The sequence below is a fragment of the Prenolepis imparis genome, unplaced genomic scaffold, assembly GCF_030444845.1.
Source record: "Prenolepis imparis isolate NDT839.2.m4 unplaced genomic scaffold, iyPreImpa1.0 SCAF_2, whole genome shotgun sequence".
Lineage (NCBI taxonomy): Eukaryota > Metazoa > Arthropoda > Insecta > Hymenoptera > Formicidae > Prenolepis > Prenolepis imparis.
In genome coordinates this window covers 16228681-16256195 of record NW_028141160.1, presented here as the reverse complement: position 1 = coordinate 16256195, position 27515 = coordinate 16228681, and the positions used below count along the sequence as shown (strand labels likewise).

Here is a 27515-nt window from a genome sequence, read left to right as displayed (position 1 = left end):
GGCCAATAAAGAAGTCGTCGCGAACCGGACAATTAGTATGTATATTTTTGCATTATTAATAACCCCGTTATACATAAACGCTTTATTACAATATAGAAACATAAATTTTTATAATGTATCTCATCCATTTTAACATCTCACAACATCTCTCGCTATGATACACATCTTGTGTGGTCGAGATTATTATATTACTACTACAATCCCTGGCATAAAATCTCGTCAACGTGCCCGGAATGCGGCCACTCGCGAATCCTTCCCCTCGAATAAAACATGCGTGCCTTGCATACGAGAACGACAAGATAAAACTCGCATGCAGCTTTTTATTCCGCTTATTATTCAATGTTATGCATATTGTTCAATTTTACCGCGGATTAATCTGCATATATATTATTCCATAATTATAACGACACAGAGCGTACAGAATTAGTTTTTTATTTAATATTTAACAAAGTGCTCTCTTGCTTTATATTACAAAAAAATATAAATGTTTTAAATTTTGCTAGACCTCAGGTGTATAATTAATAATTCGACATTATAGAGAGTAATTAAAAAGTAACGCGAAATATAAAGTTTTTTTCTCTTCCTCAAAGAAAAAGATAATTATACAAATGTCTTTTTTTTATAAGCATTTTTAAATTATATTCAAATATTTTTATACCTAAATATAAATATAAATTAATTTCAAATATTTCAAAAATATTTCTATAAAACAAATATTTTTTTAAATTCAATTTATCTCTTCTAATACAATTGTAATAATTATATTAGATTAAATTCCTTAGTTGCATTTTCAAAATAAATGTTGAAATCAAAATTTTGTACATTATCTTTTATGCCTTATCTATTTTATAGGACACACGTTTTTGTCAATCGTCATGTCAATCATATTATATCGCCAGCGCCTTATCACTACCATAAAATAAAAAGATGCTATCGAAGACAATACGACAAAAGTAAGAATCACTTTACTTGACAATTCCGTGCGAATGATTTAGAGAACAATCTATTTATTCTCGAGTTAAAGTTTGTCGTTCTCGTAACGAGCTACGTTTACGTTCTCCCTCGACGGAGAAAATGCCCGTTCGTCTCTCATAAAAACGCACACACAATCGATCGTACTCGCACCGGCACTATAATGTGTCGAAGGAAATCTAAAGTATATATTGTAACATACACGCACAGGTTTGGCACATGCATCTCACATCTGGAGCTTAAATTTTAAGTACAATGTAACCTTGAGGAAAAAAAAGAGAGCATGTTTCATTATATGCAATGCCAAGTCCGCGCGATCGTATTATCCTCGTATTATAGCGTCGTAAGAAATAAAAACGCGACTAGCGTAAAGCTTTTAACGTCAACTATATGTTCAAACACTTGTCGAACTCGATTCGCTCTCGTGGGATCTCTTCTTGGGACTATCAGGCAGCCACGAGGCGCGCGGTCACTCTAAGCTATTTACTTTAGCTCGCTTTTTAAATTCGAATTTCTCGCGTTTAGGCCAAGCGATTTTTAAGCAAAAAAGAAGACGAAGATTCGTCTTGAGAGAAAGGCGTAGCAAAAAGAAAATCATACTCTATACTATGTTTTTCTTTTCTACAAGTGGTCCTAAAAATTATTACTAGTTACAAGTAGAAAAGGGAAATGTTATTCATAGAAAAGGATTTTCTACGCGCAATGGAGCGAATTATTGCGTTCTTTTCTTTTTCATCGCCGAAGAGATCGGCTGAAAACTATGGCCGAAATATTCTAACGAGAGATCTACGGCCGTGAGAGAATTGCTTTAAGACTACGTTAACAAACTTATCAACGAAATCGATTGCGTTATCGTAAGGTAACGCAATCTCCAATAATCTTAATTAGAAAGAAAGGCCCACGCGATGTTCGCCCGAAAGACTGATTACCGTTAAACTTCTATAACTTATACGTTCTCATACGATACATATCGCATAAGAGAGATCGGCGATTACGTTTGCCGATTGATTGTGCGACGCAGACGTACCATTCAAACTGATCGTTTTCCTTCTTCGACGATAAACATTCATCAAGCGCGCGATCAGTGCGATCGATCGAGCCTATGTCGTCGATCCTATCGTTAGTAAGTAGTAAGTAAATAGCAAGTCCTGTTCATTAGTTAGTAAGTATTAGGTGAAGCAAAAGAGGATATCAAATGCGATCAGCGGAATAGTTTTCCAGTAAAACATAATTCTTCAGGACGGTTACCTTTAGAATAGAAACGGAGCAACGCGCGTTATTTCGGCACCGAGGACAGAGAAATTGACGAATTGAGAAGAGATTGGTCTTTGAAAAGAGATTTGAAGAAAAATTCTTCTTGTCGAGCCTTATTGATCGACCTACATTAGCGCGATCGCATAGTGTCTCGGGAACGTATACCTTAAATTCGACGTATACGTGAGAGTAGACAGTCTGGTAATAACAAATAGTCATAAAAATTCTAATTTGTCGCGCGTTCTTAAGCATCCGTTATTATACACGTTGCGAAACTTTTTACTTGTCGCGGAAACGACATTAGGGACTAGTCACTATATGTACATTCCGCGTGTAAATTCCGACAGTATATTTATAAACGCGCTATCGTACATTATCTCATCGTCAGATAAAAAAGATCTTTCTTCATTAGCAACCGCTAGCAAACTCGTAGATATTCATAGAGACTTCGTAGCCCAATTCCTCAAAAACGATACACTAATTATAAAATTAGTCGTATGGAAATATCACTCATTCCAATATTTTATATAGAGAAAAAATAAAAATACATAGAGAGAAGAAAGCTATATATATAAAAGCAAACGCTGCATTTGTGTTGCAATGCACTTCGTACGTTTTAAAAGTATAAAATATAATAAATGTTATAGAGTTCTCGAAGAAAGAATAATGTCGGTCTGAACGATACAATTTTATCGTATCGGGCGTCACGCGAGAAAAGCTTTTCTGAACGAATTTTCGATTTTCGCGCAACTTTTATTTCTTCTGGTCTTAAGCGATATCCAAGTTCGACATTGTCGTACCACAGGGAGCTTTTGTTGCGAAACGTGTTGGTTATACATATTTTTCAGCGTAAGCCAGATTATACCCGTCGAATGTAAACGGTGTCTATACATCAGAGGCTATAATTTATATTTTTATCGATATACCAATGTGACCCTTTCATTGCCATGAAACGTCATCCGTTTTTGCAATTTTAATATCAGATTTGATCTGATATATCAAATTAAAATAATTTCCATCACGAATGTAATGCATAAATAAAGCAGAATAAACTTTATGATATGAAACAATTTAAATCTCTTAAATTATGAATAGCGAAAATATGCTTTTGTATATAACAATAACACTTCTTATGGAATTAAATGAATTTATGGAAATATGAAACGCGTATTATATCGAAATTATGTACTTCGCTTAATAAGTGCAGGATTTAAAAGTTTAGCAAATATTTTCCATGCTCGTGAAAAGAGATTTTAAAATACACGTATTGGAAAAAGTTTTTGTTGAATTGCAAACCATTACGCGTTTACGAAAAGCATTCGGTAAAACTTTAAGCAAAATTAGTCACAAAGCCAAATTCGAAATTGCACTGAGAGCAGCAGAGTGAAACGAACGAATAAAAATAGTTTGACCGTTTTATACGAAGCGAATAAACTGTACTCTTACACAATAATGCACATATGCATGACCATACACACATACACACACACACACACACTCAAATCCATTCACACACTTTAATTTAACTGACTCGTGTGCTCTATTTCTCTTTTCTTCTCTTCTTTCTGTATCGCGCAATCTCAACAAACGTCTTCTACGACAATTTATCTTACAAATTGACAACAACAACTTGGCCCTTATCTCGACTAGCCTCTCGACGTGTAACTACAAACGATAATGTTAAATAACAAACGTTCTTTTATGTACAGCTTTCTACATGCGCGAGAATATCGTGAACGTCATTATGGCGTTAAGGAATCAACGGCTGAGAACCTCCGTTCATCGAGTTCATCGTGTTCCTTTTCTCGTGTCCTGGAAGACATGTAAAAAAGCACAAAAGAAGCTATATATTCTACGTCGCGTTTCTGCCCTGCGACACGATTTCGCGCGAATCCGTGACGTATGGAGCCCGTATTCGCGTGTTGATGACGCAGATCGATACTCACGTGTATCCTCGATTCGGGCCACGTATATGCACACTCGAATAAATGTATAGAAGGGAGGTTTCATGTACACGTCGTTTCCTTTGCCGACAGACGAACGATCAAATGCTATGTCTACGACGCCACATTTTCTCACGTGTCACTTTTTTTTTCTAATTGTTCCTTCGTTGTTGGCATTTCGGTGCGTGACTCATCGTCGGATTGAAATTCGCAAACTACTTCGCGAGCTTTCATCACAAGTATTGCGATCTTAAAGAATTAGATTAGATTCGTTTCAACGCAAATCAGGCACTCCGCGGAACATACGGTACGATTTATCACGACATACTTAATGCTTACGATATTATTACCGAGTAATTTATTGAGTAATAATAATATATGAGTCACAGATAATTATCGAGATAATATTCCAATTGTAGAGTTTGAAAGGTATATTCATCGGATAAAAATGTTACTGCCGAGTAAATTAATTTGACGCGTTGAACTTCACCAATAATTCAGATTGAATGCTGGTCTGGTGCTTCTGATCGGAGTTAGCTCTTATTGACGAAGCCTTCTGGAATCGAGAGCACCCAGTCTGCATTGAGACGATATACGGTGTATATACATATATATATGTATATACATATATAATATATATATATATACACCGTTTCTAAATATGGCAACAATACAATCAACAGTACAATATAGTATGTCGGATATCGCGATGTCAGATTTTTCGCGAATACTTTGCAACAACCTTACCGCGGCGTCGTATACAAGAACGCGTATATTTGAAGCGTCCTGTTAAAGCTGCGATACATCTAATCAGCGTGCTATCGATCTGAGATTTGCTGAAGAGATGAATACGCCAAAATTGCCATTCTTTCTCACCATTTGTTTTGAGATTTCTCCCATGATCGTCCGGATGATTCGCACTTCGTCAAACGCCAACGTTGATCCTCCTTCGTGAAGGTGAGGATATCGTGTCACACGTGGCTGAAGCGAATCAAGAACGATTGACAAGCGATGCACTTTCGTTTTGATTACTCCGCTTTAGGGCGACGCTGTAACATTCTCAGGCACGGAAATGTCCCTGTTCAGAGAGTTCAGCAGTTCCTCGTTCTCCTTTCGTACTGAAACAATAATACAATGTCGGTAAGTAAAGTTTGAAACTTGGAAATACACATATCTTTACACAAGTGTATAATACAACATCGCCGTCGCACGTGCCCGGTTTCGGAAATGGAGCGAACAAGATGTAGATTTATGTTACTTTCTTCTCGCGTCGGGATAGATTTTTCTTAACTTTAACGATGCGGCTAACTTTATCCCTCATGAATGAACAACAGCGCAGACTTAAATTATTTCTATCAAACGTAATCGTTCGATAAAAAATTGTCTTAGAAGTTGAATCAACTTTTAAAATAGTTAAAAAGAAATGTCTTTGTAAACTCGATGACGACGAACGAGGAAAATATATTATAACTGGCGATTATGGATATAATTTCAGTGATCTAGCGAACGTATGTTCCACGTGATTTGGAGTTAGTGTTCATAAAAGCTGTCAAAAACCATGATTTACATTGCGCTCTGTGCTCGGCCAGCTCCTTCGAGCCTGACGCAGGACTCAGAAAGGTGCTGTGAGTCAAAGTGATGACCACCACCAGTATCGAGGCCGTGAGAAGAAAGATAAAAATCCCCAGAACGATCATGGCGATTCGCCGATGACGCCTCGTCTGCTCAAGTTGATGAGTGTCCTCTATTATCTTCCGCGTCTGCTTAACATCCGTCTTTGTGGGACGAACGGAATCCTTTCGTGGAGTAGCGGTACTTGCCCTCCGCGGCCTGGTTTTCTTGCTAACACTAGCTCTTCTATCATCCCCTGAAGTTTCAACGTCGTCGCGTATTAATGTTAAAGCGCTTTTCCTCACGCCCACAGAAATTGATCGATAGAAGCGATAATCGCTTTTGGATGCTTCAAGGCTAAATGCGATATATCTCATGCATCTTTAATGCATTCGAGCAGTGACGTCACAAAATCGGCAAGAAACAGATTGACTTAATCCGATTATATTTTAAGGTCGCAAGAAGATATTTTAGCACGACAAAATACAGAACAATGCCAATACGTTATATAATAATTATTCGAGACCAAGTGTTTGCGATTAATAATGAAAAATAGAAGATGCTCTTTCATTTATTTACGTTCCTCCTACCTAAAGGAGTCGGTCTGCTGTAGCTGTTCGTCCTCGAACGATTCGACTGCATGCTGGAACGTCTGCTGGAACGTTGATCGACATCTAAATTGCATCTTGAGCGTCTCGGGGTGCTCGATTGAGAGTACAGCAGATTAGAAGAGGGCGATCTCTCGCCGGAATTCAAGGGATAAAGGATCGAACGATCATCCAGATGGAAACTCGAACTGTCGGGTGGATACAGACTGGAACGATGACACGTTCGCGGACCATCCGGTTCGATCGACAAGACGTAAACATCCTCGGTACGGAATTCCGGCGACAGCTCTTGGCCGCTCGCTGTCGCGAAATCATCCACGTAAAGAATTATCCTTTCGCACGAAGCGGCACTCGGTCGACGATTTCGATCGTCTCGATGATTAATGTCCATGGCGAGTGAATTAATGGTCTCGAGAACGCGTCGAAAAGTCCAGACTATTTTTCATCGTTATACAGTTTTAATATGAATTGTTTTTACATTAATTTGACGCTGCAGTCTACCGTGAAGGACAAGTTTTTCTACGGAAATTATAATGTTAACACTTACAAAATACGTATGAACGATCCGCACTTTATCGTATTATCAATGATGCGTATCTTCAAGGGTATAATAGCGTTATCCTGCACTTTGTTGTTATAAAATCGTGGAAATTCGCTATTGCGATGGGCAAGTTATTAATTCGGAGATAATTATCTCTCGGAATAATGTAAATTAGCTTCAACTAAAACTTTTATCGTATCTTCGTTGCTGGCGGGAAAAGATTTTTATGGAGAGTAGGTGATAAATAACTGAAAGGCTATTTATATCGCGTCGTAAAGGGTGATTAAAGTAGATCTACCGCGGTTTTCACGGGTTTACCATCGACAGGATCGAGCACTCTCTTGTGTGTGCTTTCGCGTTTAATCGCGACCACGACACCGCAACGAGCTCAAAGGGGCCAGGTCGTCTTCTATGAACGTCAGCAACGTACGAATATTCTTGCAAGAACGCCATAAGTGCTTCTCATGCATGAGAAATTTATAGAATGCCTCATGTTATACTTGTCGCCAAATTAGCCAATCTAAAATTTTATTGAAAAAAAATCTATAGAATATAAATCTAAAAACATCTATTATTATGCATACGTACATTTATCTGAAATTTAATATAATTCGTCCTTTTAAATATTTCTATTTAAAACAATTTGCCCAAAAAATAAATTTTCTCTTATAGAAAAGTGATAATATTTATTATAAATAATATCAGATATATTGAAATTTTTCGATGAAATGTAAATATTGAAATCGTTAACAACTGTTGCATTGCAAATATAACAGTAATGAAATTTGGAAAAAGTCGAAATATAAATCTGAAAATTTTCAGTGAGGGAATTAAATCCTAACTGTGATTCGGACAGCGAGAATATATATTGTACAATATTAGGCCTTGATTCTCAAGGACTTCGAACTTGAAGACACGTTGTTATTATTAATTATCCTTGACACAACGTTACACTGTGCAGGTGTCTTATCATAATAAACCCTTCAGAAAGGCAAATGTTGATGCAATCAGTGAGCACACAACTGCGCGTTTAATGTTTCATAACTGTTATCGCTCGGACCGAAATATATACCAAACTTTTCGAGTGAGGAAACAAAGTCACGAGTTAAGAAAAGAGCCATTAAAAAGTGGCTTCATTCCCTACGAATATTGCCGAAAAAATTGTATTCCCCTCACTGCTTATTTTCACGCTTCGAGAATCTGAGCGACGTTGATGAAATTATCCCAGGTTTATGGTACCACGTAGTTTATGATAGCAAATGGCGTAAACATTGCGGAACATATAATCTTGAGGAACAGTGATCGGTGAGAAGAAAACACAAAAGTTCGAAGAGAGGAAGAAGGACGGCTAAAAACGTCGTCGATACGCGGCGGTGGACGTCACCCTTGAGTTTATTGCGACGTGTATTTTTAGCTGATCGGGGGGGATCTAGTGGACCGCCGATCCGTTTCCCGTGTCTCCTTACCCCGCAGACCGAAATCCGTCGACGCGTATACGCAAATCCCGCGTGCATGCCGATAAATATACTCGGCCAAATATTTAGAGAGAGCTTCACCACCCACGGCCCACGGCGGCGGCTGAGATTACCTCAGTATCGTCATCGGTCCGTAAAACGACCGACGAAGACGGTGATGAATCGCTCGTTTCTTCGACAAAGTCCTATCAAGAAGTAAACTCGATAGACCATCGACGGCTCGTTTTGCAAGATGGATGGATAACGGCGAGAATCGTCGATTTTCCCTCCTTCTCCATAAGGAATGTAATCTGTCGCGAAGAAACCGCCGATCAAACGAATTATCCATCTGGCGAAGTGCCCTTTTAAAGCGCGGACATCGCGGCTTCAATTTACCGCGTTCGATACCCCATGCACGATTATGGATCGGGAAATTGGCATCCGGAAACGGAAACTAAGCGTAATGGTATCGACGGATTCCTTTTGTTGTGCGCGATAACGAGTCTCGAAGGCCCTCGATGTTGATCGACTGCATAATCGAATAAAAGTCCCGTGTTCTGTACGGTTGGGATGATAAAGATATATCCGAGTACCGTAAAATTTCTTCGCGATATATGATAAATGATTATACTCGCCGGTCGTTCGCGAGCCCGTAAACGCGCCATTTCACTTTTATTCATCATATCCGACCGGACCTTTTTCACGTCGTGTGTCGGTGAAATGCGGTTGTAACGCGACCGCGAACATTTCACGGATCGTTCGAAATTGGCTCCGACGTTCCGCGCGCACTGAATTTCCAATTGTGATCCGTATTTTTCTCGCGCAACGCCAGACATCGATAATCGATGGTGCTCTAGTTCCGGTTACCGATGTTAGCATATCTCGACGGCGTAATAGCAGCCAGGATGTCGGGAAAGCGTGAAGAGGCGAATGACGGGTGTAACAGGTGACACAGGCATTTGCAAGCTGTCGCCGGAACTGCGGATGCTGCGCATTCGCATATAGCTATCTTTCATTATGGTCCCAACCGCATTCTTATATCTATCAATGTCAGATCTGATTACTTTGGAGAACGCTGATTATTTTGGAGAAATCTCAGATATAGAGAAATTCTTCACACATAGATCTACATTAGATCTACCGCAAGAAGCTTAAAATATGATAAAACATTATATATTTTAAGTATATAACAAAATAAAATATATAACAAAACGCGATCATGTAATAAATACTTTATTATTTATTAAAAATCTACAATATTCTCCAAATGATATTAAAGTATATAAAATTGCTAACTGCTACGAGAAATATAAATGTGCAGTTGGAAAATTAGAGCAGATTTAATGATGAAATTTACAGTCAATTTTTTTTAAACTAGACTGATATCATTTTTTTCTTTCTCTTTCCATATTAGTGTAAAATAAAAATCCCCTTTAAAACTACAATCTAACACGTTATTTGGCTCGTGATGGCGACAAGTATTAAATTTGACCTTTAATCGCTGAAACCGTGCCAATCTTTCCTAGTTGATTTTAAGGGTGAAAAATGTTGAATCAATGTAGAAAGAAGATGAATCGCCGATTAGTTTCACGGCCATTCGGAATGCAGCCAAGAATCGTATACGTATACAATACACAGTAAGCATTAATATCTTTGATTAATTAATGTGCAATTTAGCTTTTATGTAATTAATTAATGAGATTCGCAAGTGATTTATGAAAATTATTAATATAATTTGACTGTAATTTTAATGCAGCGATAAAAAAAAATTCTTCAAAGATTGATATAAAATGTTAAAATCTATTCTTTTGAATTATTGACACAGTCCTGCCAATTTTTTAAATTGCATATATCTATCAACTGTAAATATGAGTTATTAATATTGTTAATGATGCGCACAATATAATAAAATATTATTTATATTTTTATTTTTTAAGATATTAATCGCGAGAAAAGAGGAAAAGAAAGCAAAGATGTGGATGCAATCTTTGTTTCACGCACAATCTCTCCAATTCTTTGGATTCTTACAATTCTCAAATGAGAAACATATGAATAATCCAAGCTCAGCTGGCTTTTCACCATGGTGCAATAACTGGGGACTAATATTTGGAGCTCGCGAAGAAACTGGAGCGAGAGTATTCTGAAAGAAATGATTCCTGTCCGAATAAATGGGACTCGCGGCATATTGCAATTCACCTATTTTCTCGCGAAAAAATTACTCGAGAAAAATGCTTTTAAATCTACGGATATTAACTGAAACGCGAAATGTTAAGTTTCTGACCTATATATTATCCTAATCGTTGTAATTGTTTGCAGCATTAGCTTATTTTTCTGCGATGTTTCCATAATTATACCATAAAAAAATATTACAGATAATATTACAACATATTGTGATCCGTTAAAACTAGTACAAAAATTAACTTTTCGTACTTTTTACAAACAAAAATAACACGAGATTTTGCGAAATTATTTTGCACAATCTTATTTCCACATTGCGTGTTTATTTTCGTATGAAATAACAAGAATCCTATATTTTGAAAAAATATTTATTTAATTAGATCACTCAGATATCGATGTATTAATAAAATGTGTACATTTCTCTGAATCTCATAAATCTCAAAAGAGTGATCAGTAAAGCAAGCTCGAAGCTTTAATATTTTGATAAACCAGCGACTTTTTTACATATACTGTCAAGAAGAGGTAGCGCTGTCCAAAGCACAAATCTGATTTCCGACATCAAAACAGAGGTAAATACGCTGAAGGAAAATCAGTTCAAATCCCGAATCCGAGAGTGTTTGAATAAACTAACCATAGCAGTAGAACGATAGATTTATGATCCGGCAGCGAGATAGCCGTCGTTGGAGATGAAACTGCAATGCTTTCTCGCTTGCAGCATAAACTCAGTGCGCTTACGTGCAGTTAAATGGAGATGAGAGTACAAGATATCAAGTTTAGCCGTGCGAAAGCATTGAGAACGGAACGAGGATGAAAAGCAGCGTGACGACTGTACGCGTCGGACGTCAGCATTTCCTTTCCCGGGAAGCAGAAGGTCTAAAATTATCAGGTTTGAATATATTTACTTCGTTAAAATCAAGAAAACAAGATCTATAGATTGAATTAAGAAAAGTAAAGTAAATCGAAGCTTCACAAAATCAAAAAGTTGCCATAATTTTATGTAACCGCGCAATATAAGTTTTCTTAAATAAAAATTATTTAAATAAACATTAGGAATCTCTTATTTTTTATTCAATTTAATTTAAATTTATACATTCAGTTAATATATCCCGAAAGATCTTAGCAAGTCTTGTTTCAGCAAATAAAAAATTGTCGTTTTACGTTCTTCTGCCTCTCAATTAAAAATTTATGATACACATTGTCAATTATTATTTTATTTTATTGACTAATTAGGAAAAACACTATCCGATCTAATTTCGGCACGAGTCTCAACTTCTCGAGATTAGTCGAGAATCTCACGGAATGCAATTCCGTAGGAGTAATCGTTTCGCCGTCACTTTAGTAACGATCGAAAATCACGATTACCATTGACGCTAATGCGCAGTTCCATTACCAATAAAATTCTCCGCCAACGTTTTACGATTATTAACCTTCTATCTTGAGAGAAGGAAATAAAGACAAATGAGAATTACTATTCACGTTCTTTCGTCGAAATTGTTGTGCAAAAAGTAGAGATTATAGGCGCCTACTTCGATACTTCTCGCGATAAATTTGACAGATCGCTCCTCCTTTCAATTACACATCTTGGAGCAAAAAGTATATCCGTTTTATGATGATATATCGTGTCTTTGCCTCACAGTTTACGAAAGTTACGTCGAATACAAGCAGTGTGCACACAACAAGGCAATGAGCTGTCGAGTTGTCACCTTCCAATTTACCGCATATAGATGGATCATAAACTGGCAGAGTGTAAAGTAGCGTTGTCTCCGAAACTTTTGTTCACTTAATGGACTATCTGTGTAACAGCCATTGATACTGGCACAAGCTGCCAAAAACGTGTGAGATATCACTTATATTTTCCCTTTTACTTTTAATAATAAACGAGTGAAAAAATGAACAACACGATTGGCTCCGAAGAAATTGACCCAGTTTCGCGAAGTCGTCGCTATGTCGGGAATGCGGAAGAACGTGTAAAATAAGATCTCCTAATGGGTGCATGTATGTGGTACGTGTGTACGTGGAAAATTACGTTCAGCAAAATTATACTACGGAAAATTATACTACTTGTCGACACCAAGTGTTGCCAAGTAACACGTATATATAAATCGCATTATTCTAATGACGCCACACTACGGTGTGGCGTGTGAGACTCAGCTAGTTTCTTATAAATGAAATTTTCATATACCGGATATATATATATATATATATATCTCTCTTCGCGCAGCATTTTAAAGAATTCCAAGACGCGCTGGGCGAAGCGCTAGAACATGAAAGCTTTCAAATTACGACGATAGTATTTATAACCCGACATTTTTAATTCACGGTTACGAGAACGAAATTAAACTCTAAAATATTTTTACAGATTTACTACATTTTGTGACGTCAGAAAAATGTACAGTTCGAAAATGACGCAGATTTACTTCGGAGATTTTGTTGTGAATTGTAATACATTCGCACCTGCGAAGTAGACCATATGTCAAATCGAGAGGTACAACACATTGAATCAGGTCCAACCTGATTTCGCGAAGTAATATAATAATGTGAGCACACACGTAATGCTCGCGCGCATTGAATTTCACTCTCTAAATGCAAAATGGATTATCCTATATTACGCGATACAGAGAGAGACACTCGTTAAATTAGAATTCAAATTTTGACGCAGAATAAAATTTATCATCCGCGAATTATACAATTTTTAATCGGAGAACTAAATAGAATAATTCACTTTCTCTTCTTAATCCTCTAGAATTTTGCAGAATAAATGTGATGAAATAACTTGCGTAGAAATTTTAAATTTTAAATTTTTGTGTAATACTCAACACTTTCTAATAAAAAAAAATATAAAACAAATACAAATATAAAATATATTTGTAAGTAAGAATTGCGTGAGCAAATTTAAAATAATTTCATGACCACCCTGAATAAATATTCACAAAACATTTAATTACCAAAATAATATACACAAATAGCCAGCGTTCCAGAAACAATAACAATGTGTTAATTTCATAATGCGTTAAACGCATTTCGCGTTTAGGACAATCCGCGACACGCAAATGTTATCTGATTATGCGAGACGACGTAGCGAGGTGAATTGACGCAACCTAGAATTATGCAAATACCGGACACATAATAATTTACACGACAGATGTCATCTTCTAACTGCACAAGATCGATACGCGCACTACTTTACAATATTGCTGAGGTACGCGGGCATAATGGCCAGCAATATATTGCTCGTATGACCTGTTATGACCCCGTGAAATAGGTGTTATTTAAATTTTTACCCATCACGGCTGGATCTCGCCATTTTCCTCTCGGTGACAGTGAAATAAAAAAAACACGTACTTTGCACAGTTTTACACGAGGGCTCGATGTAAAATGCAGCGTTAGCACTTTAGAGTCACAACATCACCGACCTTAAACATATGTACGCAAGAGGGAGAAAGATAATAAGAAAAGAAAGTAAATAAAAAATGTTATGCTACAAAATAATTTTCTAGCAAATTTTGATAGTTAAACAATGGACAGATTTCTGTCAAGTTGCAAATTTGGGAACAGTATAATGCTGAATTATGAGCTTCAACTCGAGCATTGACTCAAAGGCTTCAGCTTACAATTGCTCGTTGGAATTAATTAAAGACCGCTAATTGATTGATCACTCGATCCAGTACGAGCGAAACGATCGTTATTGGCGCGGAAATGATCGTAATGAATCGACATGCGGCAGTTGTGGGTGTAACCAAATGTCAGCAATGACGATCGGTCTATATCCGTACCCTTTAATGACGTGCAACGTCAAAATCGAACGGTGGCGAAAATCAACCGCGTGTTTGGGCTTGACCTGATTTCATTGTGAACGCAATACAACGATGTAAACGTGATGCTATAAAGTGCCGAAACGAGACCTCTCCTGTGCAATTCGGGCGCAGGAAGGCGTCTTGCGAATTTAAGATCGATACGATGCATGTACGATAATTTTGCAGCAAAGACGTCACAATTATAAGTATCGGAGAGAGCTATCTTTCGCTGAGACATTTCTTGAAATTCGCGGATGTCGAAAAAAACGAGTTTTGCTTTGACACTTAATTGAATTAATTCATCTCCTTTTTATCTCGACGAAATGTAAAAATTTTCTAAAAAAGAAAAGGAAGACGCGCAATTATACGAGATGTATATAAGTATACATTAAATTCGAAATGAATGTAGGGCATTTTAAAAAGATTGAATATAGAGATTCAGAGACTATTAAAGTTTAGAAGTATAATTAGAGTTAAATATAATTATAGCTAATATACTGAGTTCGTCTCTTATAAAGAATGCTAATTTCATAATTCTATTTAAGTTCAAACACGATATAACGATGAAAAAGCCATATTGATAATTGAAAATATTTAAAGTTGCACATACTGACGTTGACATGAAAGATTGATGTTATGGAACGTCGCATCTGATGCAAATCGATACCGTAGTAATTTTGCAAACAAATTCTGCAGTCAAGCATGAAATAACATCTCGTACATCTAACTATTAAAACCAGGTGGTTTACAAACAATCAATTACAAATGCCCAATCACAATTATATAATAAATTCATTAAACTCTTGATTCCAATGTAAATAGGACACAAGCCTAGGCTTCATAATTTTGTCTTGTATCTCTATAAAAATATATTTTCATAGTGACACAAATTTCGAAATTTGCTAAAATTTTTCAAGCAAATTATGAGGAAAAATGTATGGTGTATTTTATAATTTTCAATTTTCACAAAGCTTTGCACAATGCTCGGAGCGTCGAGAAAATAATCTCGCTCACGATTACGTTCAGTCTATCGCGCACTTAATTTCTGGAAATTTATTAGCTTCAGGCCAGTTAAATATTATCAAACGTTTGCGTCGAGAATAATCATCAGAGACGAGAGATCAACAATTTCATCTTCTTGGATCAATAATACCGCAACGCTTCCGCAACGCTGCCGCAAGCGATGACATCGCTTCCGTGAATCTCTCGACAGAATATCGTCTAACCGTATAAGTTCAAGTATCGACTTTGACTTGTTGATTTCGCGCGCGTTGGTGTATTTATACAACGTCATTCACACTTTGACGTATTCTATCGGAAACGGATATCGCTGACGGCTTGTAAACTAAATTTTAATATTATTTAGTTAGGATCAAAGTAAACAATATTAAACAAACGCGAAAAATATTATACAACGAATAATTATACGTGAAAATCACGATATTGTTTTAGCAATAAATTTTTCTGAGATACTAAAGACAAATAGTATTTTTCAGAGAAAAATTTCGAATATTATAATATTCCATTTTAATAATCATAATTGATGATCTATTTTGATGATGACAATCTTTACTAATCTCGTTCCTTTACTCATTAACAACCGATTAATGATCTTTAAAATCTGGAAGCGTTAAAATCTCATTCTTTTTTTTAAGTTATTTTTCTCGTCAGTGATTTTGCAAAAGCGCGGTTTTATTTTTGCCTTACTGCTTCCGCGCACAGATGTCCAGGAAATTGTTTCCCCTCGAGGAGAGACAAATGAGAGTTAACTCCAGCGGATCGTTTCAACAGTTTCACATCACGTCGGAGAGAGGTGCGGGCATCGGAAATGTGGAAACTCGCGCTAAAACTTTAATTCCATTTCTCGCATAACGCTTCCAATCGGAGTCACCGGACGAACAGAATCGCGAATCCTCGCATTTTCGCCGCGAGATAACATTTTGAGCCCCGATCGACGACAACACACGGGAGGGAGGAAAACAAGTCGCGAGATAACACGTTTAACTTCTCGAAAGCGAGCTTTACTCCGGCCGACGAGTCCGGGTCTTTAAGGTGGCTCAGCTGCGGAAATCCGACGGCTGACTGGAGGATTCGCAGACGCGCGCCTTTAATTTAGAGACGCGGAGCGCCCTCGACCTCGCACGCTGATGCATACAGCTCGTTTGTGCGAGTGGAACTAAATGTATACATATACGTCTTTTCGTGTATATAGGTGCACGTTTTGCGCGCCTTACGATCGTGTATCCGAGGCAGTGGTTCACTGTCAGATATGGCACTCAGAGGTGTCGTCGGTCGTCACCGCGCGTAATTCTACCGGCTAATTAGCGAAAATCTCTGTGCATTCCCTCTCCTTGGTTTAAGAGTATACCAGTTCAGTGTATACGAGAAAACGTGATTTCGTGGCTGCTAGGAAGAAACGACGAAATTGTTAACGACGCTGATCAAACTATTATCGCATTAGAATCGATGATCAAGCAATCGCCATAACTCGAAATTTTTAGATCATCTCACACAATTGAAGACATCAATTTAATTATAAATTTAATTAGAATATCAGGTCAGAGACATTCTGCATTGAGAGAAAATTTGACTTCAAACAGATAAATTAGAAAAGTATATTACTTGAAATAGAGTTAGTAGGTCACCGTTTTAATTTGACTTTTATTTCTACGGAACCGGAGATAATTCCTAATTATTTTGAAAGTATATATGTACTAGAGTTTTGAAGTATTTACATACTTATTAAGTGAGTAGATATCAACTTGATAATGAGAAACTTTCTGCGGATTTAATAACAGTGTGGGTGAAAGAAGACAGTTTTATGAAATTTCTAATGGAAGATTATAAGAAAATTAAATCAAATCTCCAAGTTTGTGAAAACTTGACAGTGCAGTTAATTGGATCTGCTCGAGTGACAATATCCTTTCCTGGGATTGCATAGTAAGGATGTATTAAATCATTAATGTCTTGCAACTTCATCCGGAGGTTACCACCCTCGAGACCATCTTGTATATTTTAGTTCCGGTAATCCGACATGATTTTCTCCCACGCTCTCAAAATGTAGAAATCCATACTACTATTTAGCTACTATTTTCGCATCGCGTAAACCTTTGGATAACTCTCCATCCGTAAAAAAATCCGTACCGCGGATAATAAATCTCGTGCTTTATCGCGTTCTAATAAAATCACCGGCGAGTAAACGAGCGTTTATCGAGCACGCGGAACGTTCTATCTTTCACGAATCTTTTTTGCAGTTTTAATTGAAAAAAAAAAACGATATCGATACAAGTGACTAGAAAAATACGTTTAACGATATAAAATAAAAAAGAAGTGTAAAACAATTTTTTTTTTAAACTCGCCAAATAGAGCGATGAATATACCACTTTGATTAAAAGACGAAAGTGTTGATTCACTTACCCATGTCGTCGATTATAGGAGCCATCCGCAGCGTGACACCGACCAGGAGCAAGGACATGGCGAGTAAAAGACAAGCGGTCGCGACAATCGTCCATCGTGCACGGGGAGGGAGTTCTTCAGGATCGACAAGCTCCTCTTCCGGACCGACGGGTTCGATCTTGCGTCGTTTACGTTTACGCTTTTTTCGCGGTCGATGATACCTTCCCTGAGGCTCGTCCACCTTCTCCGGACCGCTCAGGGTCTCTTCCTCCTCCAGTTCGTCGGCTATGTTCAACGCCACATAGTCGTCGTCGTCGTAATGAATTTTTCTGGAACAGGCAAGAAGAAAGAGATTTTTTTTCGTTATTTTTTCGTTATTCTATGAAATCGAATGAAAATTCGTTTCAAAGTTTCGAGTAAGCAAACATTGACTTTGAAACGACGCGTTCGAAATCCATCACAGCACATGTAATATCAAGCTATTGTTTCCACAACGAGTTATTGTTATAGCTTATCAAATCGTTACTATAGATCAATACCGTTTCGAATATGAAACATATGTCAATAATTCGACTGTGCATCTGGCATTTAATTTAACTTGAAAAATAATATTTTATTTATATATCTCATTTTCAATTTCTTTGAAATCAAAAATAGAATTTTTCTATTTTTAAGATCAACTTGAAAACTACTAGAAAACAAATGAAACAGGAAATATCTATTAAAGTTAAATATAAATTATATAAAACATACACTCAAGTGCTTTTAAAAAATTGATCAAATAAATCGAAACTGTATCATCTTAAGTTTATCGAGACTACGCGTATATTTTGAATAAGATGTCTCAAGCTGTCGCGATGGTTGTCGTTAATTAAAATCTATATGCACTTTTTGTTTGCGAACCGAACGATAAAAACAATATCTCCAGTATATTCCTGGACATCGGCATTGATTGTGAAGACTCGAAGAAAGACGAGCAACAAACAAATATCGATCATGATGGTACCTGCATTGTTCGTGAAACGCGAGAGAAGTTGCTGTATGCGGGTGACTAAAAGGCCGATCCATTGTTATGTATACTTCCGTATACTACTTTCACATCGACCCTTAGAATTAGAAACGTTATCCCATTTTCGATAGACCAAGATCGAAAGCAAGAAGCTGAACAACACGAAGAAACGAAATGCTGACAAACAACGATTCTAATTCCGCAACTCTAAGAAACTAAAAATGTACACGTAAATAATTAAAGTGATAATAATTTGTATCTTTGCGTACTTAATTACTTCGATGATTATTCGAAACTCTAGAGCTAAAATTTGTAATTAAAAATTTTTTATTAAACATAATGTTTTAATAATATAAAATTTTAGACTATAAATAAATCTATGTGTAAATTAAATATGCAAAATATTCGACAAAAGATTGTTACAATTTGTCTTGATAACAATAAAATAGGTGATATGAAATTATATAGAATTTTATTACTGATATAAAAAAAAGAAAATATGGAGCCCCCATTAAACAAGGTGCGTGATAAATTAACGTGACATATTTACAATAAAATTGTTCAGCTTTGCTCAGCTATTACAAATTCAAACTCGATAACGTGAAAAGCGTTCCAGCATTTCGATATATATTCACAACAACCAACGAGAAGCAGACCCCGATATCGAGCTGAACGAAGAACAATCGTTGCACTATCTACGTCACACACACGAAGGCCGTGTGTCACGTGTTCTCTGAGTATAATTTTAGAAAACGCTGCTAGAATAGGACGGAAAAGTGGAAAAACGATAACCGAGGTGACGCGCCGGGCGGGCATTGTACAGGGCTCGAATTCGAGCTAGTGATAACAACCAACGTGAGGTCAGACAATGGCCAATACATCCATTCGCGTCGACGCGACGTTTGCACATTCCGTCGCACATTTGTTAGGAAAATTTATATATTTCGGACTATAAATATACGTTTTCGTTATTCCACACTTTGATAAAATTAATTTCCGTATACATTATAAAAATATATCGATGTAACACATAACATTTGTAACGGAAAGCTATCGGAAAACGCGAAGAAACATAGATAGGAGCTTCTATTGCAACAGCGTATTCGATTAAAAGAAGTACGATAAAGAGAAATTAAATCGATATACTAGTAGATTCAGCTATATCGGGAACGGACCGTATCAAGTAGTAAACGTCGACGTTGAATCAGTCGTTCCGGCAACTCTCTCTCTCTACTTCGTCGTACAAAAAGTCTTTTAATTAAATTGTCTCTACAATATATCGAACAGTTATTTGATAACTGTCAAGATACGTTCTTTGACAGTTCTTTACATATATCTAGGATGTTTTGGTCATTGGTTATTGCATTTTTAACCGAAGGATATTATTCCGGATTTATGAAGCAATGCTAAAACAAATTTCAAGAACTGAAAAAATCCTATTTTTTATGTTTATTTCTATAAATTATTGCATCTTTTATATTTCAATCTCCTGCGCATCAATATCATATAAATAATTAAATATCTTTTATCTACAATACAAAACAAAATATATTCTTTAAAAATGTTTAATAAGCATTCTTAGATAAACTCCTGAGCTATAAGAGGTCACACAATTTCAATACTTGATTAATTAATATGAGAAAATTATAAAAGACTTCTTTTTATCATCACGTTAAAAGGCTATCGAATGTCTTCGCTATATATAAAAATTCGAGAATTTGTTTAAAAAATCCAAAAAAAAAAAAAAAGGAAAGAGAAGAGCACACAAGAGGATGACGTGATAACGTGATGACGTCTCCTTGTGATCTCTCTCGCCATCGACTAACTCCCGATCGGCCGCAGTTTCATTACACGCTTCAACAGTGCTTGTCCTTTGCCGCCCAGGTGGTTCAGCCGCCAAACCATGTTTGCTGAGAGCGGCATATGACTAAGGCGCACAATCACGCACTGCGCTGACCCAGTTCCACTATATGTTGCGCTCACGCCAAAACTATATCTCTCTCCCTCTTCGTAGTTGACCGATCGAATATAGTGAATATGGAAGGACTAGGTAACACTATAGGCGATCCCGTAAAGGACAAGATAGCGTACGAAAGTTTGCCAACGGAGAGAGTGATGCGCACGCGAGACCGAGTTTCACGAAATCATAAATGAGAAAACTATTATGTCAGGGAATATATGAAAATTTCTTGAAACATTCTGACTTTCTACAAGAGAAAAAAAAAGAGAGAGGATATAATTTCAATGGAACTTGAAGTCGGTTTGTTCTCAGCGAAGACGATGTTTTAATTTCCGTTGGGAAAAGAACTTGGTTTTTATAATAGTTTCGTCGAATATTATTCTTTCTACGAAATCACAAAGTTTGCCTTCTCGACACTGTTCTTATCGTCGCGACTTTTAAAAAGTGCATTGAGCGTAAAGAAAATACTCACAATTGAGCTGCGCTTTGAGAAAAGTAGCAGGCACTTCGGTGCAGCCGTGGATATTCGCAGGAGTCGCCTAGGACTTCCTTGGCCCTTTCGAAGTTTATTAGGGCCACATCTTGGTCGCCGTCAATACCGAGCAGCTCGAAGCGCGAATCGAGGCCGGTGTGAACGTCTTGGACGACGCCTTGAAGAACATTTGGGCTCCTCGAATGCCTGCGCTTTTTTCGAGGACTTCGAGGACTTTCGGAGGCTCTTCTCCGTCCCCTTCCTAACAAACAGAGAAAGTACAATTGATAAATATCATTTAGTCTTGTTCAATATTTAACAATGCAGAAATATTTATTTCTATGCGCTGAAAAAAAAAAGAATTGATAACAAATTGGCTTTAATTTTATTGTGGAATATAAACGTGAACGTGAATTTCTCAATTAATTAAAATTTAACTTTAAAAGATTATATATAAAAGAATCTCTATAAAAGAATCTAATATAATTTTTTAGAAATAATAACAATTTTTTTTCTTGGAAGAAACGTTCTTATAAGTTTGTAATGGATCGAGAAGGAAGATGGATTACTTTAACATATATCCAATTAATTAATAAGCGCGAATAATAATTTTTGACTTACCGTTAGGTAACTTATGCTGAGAATGATCCATCACATTGTTGAGATAATCACTTCCGCAGGGCGCGGAGTCATAACGTCTACGACGATGACGGTGATGCTGCTGGTGATGCTGGCCTTTTTTCTTATTGTGCTGCTGCTGCTGCTGCGAGTGATGCGGATGATGATGATGGTGATGATGATGGTGGTGATGGTTCAGTGAAGAGGAGGCCGTCGAGGTCGAGGTCAATCTAGGTCGGCGCGGACTGGCGGGCGCGCTACCGGAACGTCGGCTCAGCGTCGAGGATGCCTTCATCGCTTCCACCTTTGTTTCCACCAGGGCGGCGAGGACGGCCTCGAGACGGGCCACTTCCATGCCGCCGCTGCCGCCATCGTCCGTCGACACCGCCTTGTCGGCGACGTCGGAAGTCGACGGCGTCACCGTCACCGTCATCTCTTCACCTGCCCTCGCCGCCTTCGTCACATTACCCTCATCGGCAGCTATCGTGGCGATCGCTGCGCTTTCGCGATCGGTTGTGACGCGGGAACGATCGGCCCGCTGCCGAAACGATCACAAACCGTCGGCCTTCCGTTTCTCTGCGGCGGCGTTCCTGTTGTCCGCTAATGACAGCTCCTGCAGGAAGCGCGACAACATCAAGCCGGCTTACTTGAATCACCACCGCCGAATCGGAAAGAGCGAAAGGGAGAGTTTTCCGCAGATTCTATCGTCGGGCTGTTATCGTCGCGCGACTTCGCTGTAGCGTTAACCGCACCGTTCATTAATCTTCCGCGGGATTTCCAGGCGACGCTGCTAACGATCTTCTTTCCTCGTAACAGCAACAGCTACAAGCCGCATAAAAGCTGGTCGTCGATGTTCTTTGCCAATTCATTTGCATTAGCAGTCGATGCTCTTTGCGCCAATGGCTACTATGGGAAATAGCTTTCTTCTATATATTTTCTTCACCGACCCAAAAGCAATTTTGTGTTTTCGAAGAGCAGAAGAAAGCTCTCTCTAGATTTCTCTCACGTGTCAAATAGAGTATTCGAATAGAATATGCAATTCATATATAAGCGTCTTGATATTTAAATAATTTTACCAGTACTTGCCGGCAGTATCTGACTCGATCTTGTTTACTTACTGCTAATTGCTTATTAACGATTGGCAAGAGAGGTAAAATATGATAACTCTTTATTTTATTCCAATTTGGGCAACCGCTTCTCCGCGGATTCAAAATCGCAGCATTAAAGATTCCCACAAATGTGATTGATACGCCCATTTATAGCCCGTTTGGGCATTACTTTGTCAGGAAGGAATCTGGATTCGTTCTGTCTTCCGTGAACCAATCGATGTTCGGTGAACCGTCCTTGACTGCAACGGTCAGCTTCGCGATGCGAGTCTTAGCCGGATTATCGTTCCATTATCGATGATGGCCCAGCATTATCTGATAGCAAATATCAGATGATTCGCCGTGCTCGACGAGACGAATGATTTTCCACGGTTGCCGTAAATATCTTCCAGCGGTTTGGCCGGCGCTCGCATTTCCATCATACGCGAGTTTCACAAGTATCCGCTTTACGAGATGATTAATCGTATTCACTGTAGTTACGCAGATGTACGTCGCATCACACAAAAGCACTCATAACTCGATATTGCCGGATGTTACTTTACGGAATCGCTTAGTGTCTCATCAAAATCTCTATCACAGTGCTATCGTGACTATTTTTTCAATAATTATAAAGTTAATGCGGCGGAAAATAGCTCTAGATCGTTTGTCAATTCCGAAGAATCGATTGCCGGTGTCTCGAGGGTGTCTCGAAAAAAAACTTAGTCTTTTAAACGTCCAGGGACACTTTATTCAATAGCGCACGACTCTTCGTAAAGATTTCGGGTATCGCGTATTTTGTAAACACAAAGTCCGCATTCGGAGTAGCGAGATACGGTCAGGTCGATCGGATCGATCTACGTCGTCAAGGTGTCGGATGAAGCCGCAACGATGATGGATCGACCTGTTCTGCGCGTATCCTCAAAAACGAAATCAGAATTACGTCGCTCGCTTCTGTCCGAGCGATTTCGCTTGACCCATTCCGACTATCCGCGTAGCTAATGACCCCGTTCTTCCGTGCGACGCAATGCGAAGGACGGTCGAAACACGCATCCATGCCAAGCTAGAACACGATACGACCCATGAGAAAATTATACTAATTAATCGAGATTAAAATTATTCGACGCGAAAATTCTTGGCTGTTGAAATAGCTGAATAATGCGATATCCCGGAAATAATAATTGCTAAATCGAGGATTTTTATATTCCAATATTGTCAATTATTTAAATTGTCAGATTCCAAGCAATATTGAAAATTATCGGAGTTATACTGATATTGTGTGTGTATGACGCGCTCAAATATTTCTGCATCTCATGACATTCTATTTCTTGAATACTTTAAATAGCTTTGAATATTGATTTTTAAATGTTTGAATTTTCTTTTGATAGAGTGTCAAAGAACGTTCGAGAAATATTTTCTACAAACTATAAATAATTCAATATCATTTTATCAATCTATTTCTAAAAATTGCATCGAGAATTATGTAATTGAATGGTCCATTAAACATCGTAAGTTTAAAAAATATTCTGTACGCGCTAAAATAAAAATAAAAAAATCTTCATTATGTCAGCAACTAATTAAAATATTATATTATATAATATTTGAAATTCAAAGAATGTCAAATGTAACGCTGTAAACGCGAAATTCTATCATATATTTCCAACTTTACTAAAATAGAAGAGAGATTTTGTGGACAATCCTCTAGTGTCTTAAAAGAGATCACCGTATCTGCTGAATCTAAATAGGATATAGGAATAGTAAATCACTCTCTCGTTTATGAAACGCGATAAAGTGATTGAATGAGTAAAGAATAGCTCGATGATGAGCGTCATCGCTCTAGCTTCGATTGCTCTAACGTCAGAGCACCTGCATAATAACTTGGTCGACTAGCGCATTCGATATACATTAGTACGCTTTGGCCGCTGATTGATCATAAAATCCACTCGATACTAATGGTCCCGCGCTTTGAGCTACCCGATGATACTGTGACTTCTGTATCGCGGATCAGGCTCGAGATATCGAGCACGGCCCAGTGCGGGCTTCAAACTACCCCGCGGCTATCTTCGAACAATGTCCTAATTTATTCACCGTAACACATACCATCCAATCTGCTTATGTCGCCCTCAATTCTTTGAACGATTCTTTCGCGAACCCCGATGATCGACGATTTTTTCTCGTGTTTCTTCAGGGGATAAGGAACAAAAATGAAGCTATCTCGCGAAAATGTACATGGTATCTCATAAGCAGAAATAAGCGCCGAAACAAAGCATACACTAGAGGGTAAGATAGATAAAACATAGATAAAAAGAGATGGAGTTAGGAAAAAAGGTGATACAGAGCTTTTAAAAAATGAGATATCGCAAGTACAAATCTTTCTTCTTTCATCTTCAAAATGTTTCTTTTTGCAAAATAATTTCTGGGAGTGTATTTACCTTTAAGAAAGAGGTAAATTACAGTCAAAATAGAGTAGACAAAGAGATGGTAAGCTAGGATCACATAACGAAAACGTCTAGAGAGCGCAAGTCTACTTAATCTTTAAATTTTTTTTTCAAAAAGTGAAGACAAATTTTGTACCACGAAAAGGAGAGAAAAAAAAGATGCGTGTATATGCAAACAAACGGAGAGGGAAAGAACTAGAAAAGCTAAGGTAGATTATAACAAATCTCTCTCGAAAACATCACGCAAACATGAGACTACTTGTTGTCACATACATACGCGCACATACACGGACACTACTATTTGCAACTTCGCGTTAATTCCGTTCATGTATTACTCACTACTCGCGCACCCTCCTGTACTCATTTAGCCTGGCGATGCTACATTTTATTCCATATCTCGCGGAGATGCTGACCGGGAGATCCGGCTAGGTCTCCTACGCCCAGCGCGAGAGATGATCCTTCCAGGCCTCTCTCTATGTCACGCTAACCCCACGTTGCTGGCTGCTGCTGTGTTCAGCAACGCTCTCGGCATGCCGCTACCCCGCGTAGTGCACTCGCGATAGATGCACGCATGCACACGCATACACGACGCGACAACGCGCAACCCCGAGGGTAGGATGTCGCGTGCGCGGTCGTCCAAGTACTGGGGAAGCGTCGCGAACAGGGTTGGCGGCAGGCAGGTAGCCGTTCTGGCAGGGTTGCTTTCAGCCCTACCCCTTCCTGCCGACGCCGCCACCACCATTGCCAACACCACCGACGACGTCGGCGCCGTCGTCACACCGAGGGATGGACGACTCTTCACTCCCTCCTCCCCGGAGGGGAGCTAGGACTCTTATAAGAATGCCAACGAACCGAGATGTTTATCCCTTAAATTTCTCTTTCTTCGTTTTATTCTGCACGCAAATGTGCCACTTTCAGCGCCTTTGAAATGTAGGTCTTCGTGTAAGTTAGCCCGATAATGGATATGTCGCACGCAATGTGCCAAAAGTGGCGCAGATTCTCCAGATTATAAATATATTTAAAACTAGACTAAAAGAAGTAATAGTTTAAAAAAAAAAATTGGTAGCTTTAATAGAAAACTCTTGCATATTGAAAATTTATTTTTAGAATATTGCATTTTAGTAAATGCGAATAAATAAAAAAGATATCAATTTTTATCAAACTTTTATATAGTTTTGTAAAAAAAAGATTTTATTAGCTTAATATATTATCAATTAAATATATGTATGTATATGCTATTCTTTCACATTAGTGAATACGTTAATGTTCGAAATTAAAATATTTAACCTTTATTTACTACTGAAATGATAAATTGCGTTTTGACAATTGGGAAGTTAGAGACGTTAATTTTAACAGAGAAAATTATTGTAATATCTAATACAAAACTATCCGTTCCATAATTTTCCCAGGAACAAGCTGACTTTGCGGATTCTGTATTAAACCTCGATTTATCGAGGTATAAATCATTTTATTGCTTGTGCTGCAACCGCGCGCAGTTACGGGTTACGTTATAAAGATAGATAACGATACAAGAAGCACGAACGTAAAATCCCGCATTTTAACCGCATCGTAACGTATTACAAAATTTATATCTATTATTTTACAAAACACCGAGATTGAACGATATCGAATCTCGCGGAGCAAAATAAAAAAATTCAAAAAAATCACTTTAACGAGCCAGGCGAAAGACTAGGACTTTCGCTCTACTTTTCTTCATTAGTTCTCTTTTCTCAAGGAACAAGGACAAATTGTGACCGTCCTTCCCCCAAGCAATAAGGTACCTTTTTTGTCAGTTTGATTAGGTCAGCCGGTGTTGAGGGAGACCTTCGGAATGGCCTCGCCTTTGTTAAATTCGGATTGTCTTCGGGACAATCTCTTCCACAGATTCCTCGTCGCTGGCTATTCGCTTTGGAATATATTTCTAGTCAAGCTCTTTTTCATGCGTAAAATTTCCTCTGTCTTACATTTCATTGCAGCTTGCGCAAAAGTGAAAACCCGAGATCCAATAGCGATAAGCAATAGACATGCAGTATGGCTCCCTCAGTGCAGTTTTGCATTATGAGATGAGCAAATAAAAATCTAGCGATTGAATTTATGACTCGCGAGAGCCGGAATCGTTCAAATAAATTTAATCGACCTGTAGCTTCTCGTGTAAAGACGCCCCACCGAAAAAAGCTCCTTCCAC

At 37.9% G+C, this 27515-nt stretch overlaps 1 protein-coding gene and 1 long non-coding RNA gene across 5 annotated transcripts; one reads left to right on the top strand and one right to left on the bottom strand.

The window, feature by feature from the left end:
• Positions 1 to 22: 22 nt before the first annotated feature.
• On the bottom strand, positions 23 to 26039 carry LOC145949042 (uncharacterized). Of its 4 annotated transcripts, none has more exons than XR_014427533.1 (6): positions 25670 to 26039; positions 21814 to 23955; positions 21193 to 21454; positions 17773 to 18080; positions 5046 to 5287; positions 23 to 4746 (listed from the first exon to the last, which is right to left on the bottom strand). XR_014427533.1 is itself a non-coding variant. In XM_083058729.1 (5 exons), exons 2-5 carry the CDS (start codon positions 22241 to 22243, stop codon positions 5208 to 5210), a joined length of 1080 nt encoding a protein of 359 aa, XP_082914855.1. In that variant the 5' UTR covers positions 22244 to 23955; positions 25670 to 26039; the 3' UTR covers positions 4784 to 5207. The 4 variants fall into 4 exon arrangements, 2 of the variants coding, with proteins under 2 accessions (XP_082914855.1, XP_082914856.1); XR_014427534.1 differs by having other exon boundaries at positions 23 to 4725; XM_083058729.1 differs by lacking the exon at positions 23 to 4746 and having other exon boundaries at positions 4784 to 5287.
• On the top strand, positions 8467 to 11540 carry LOC145949044 (uncharacterized). The gene is made up of 3 exons (XR_014427535.1): positions 8467 to 9329; positions 9798 to 10020; positions 10321 to 11540. It is a non-coding gene; the product is annotated as an uncharacterized LOC145949044 (long non-coding RNA).
• Positions 26040 to 27515: the final 1476 nt, after the last annotated feature.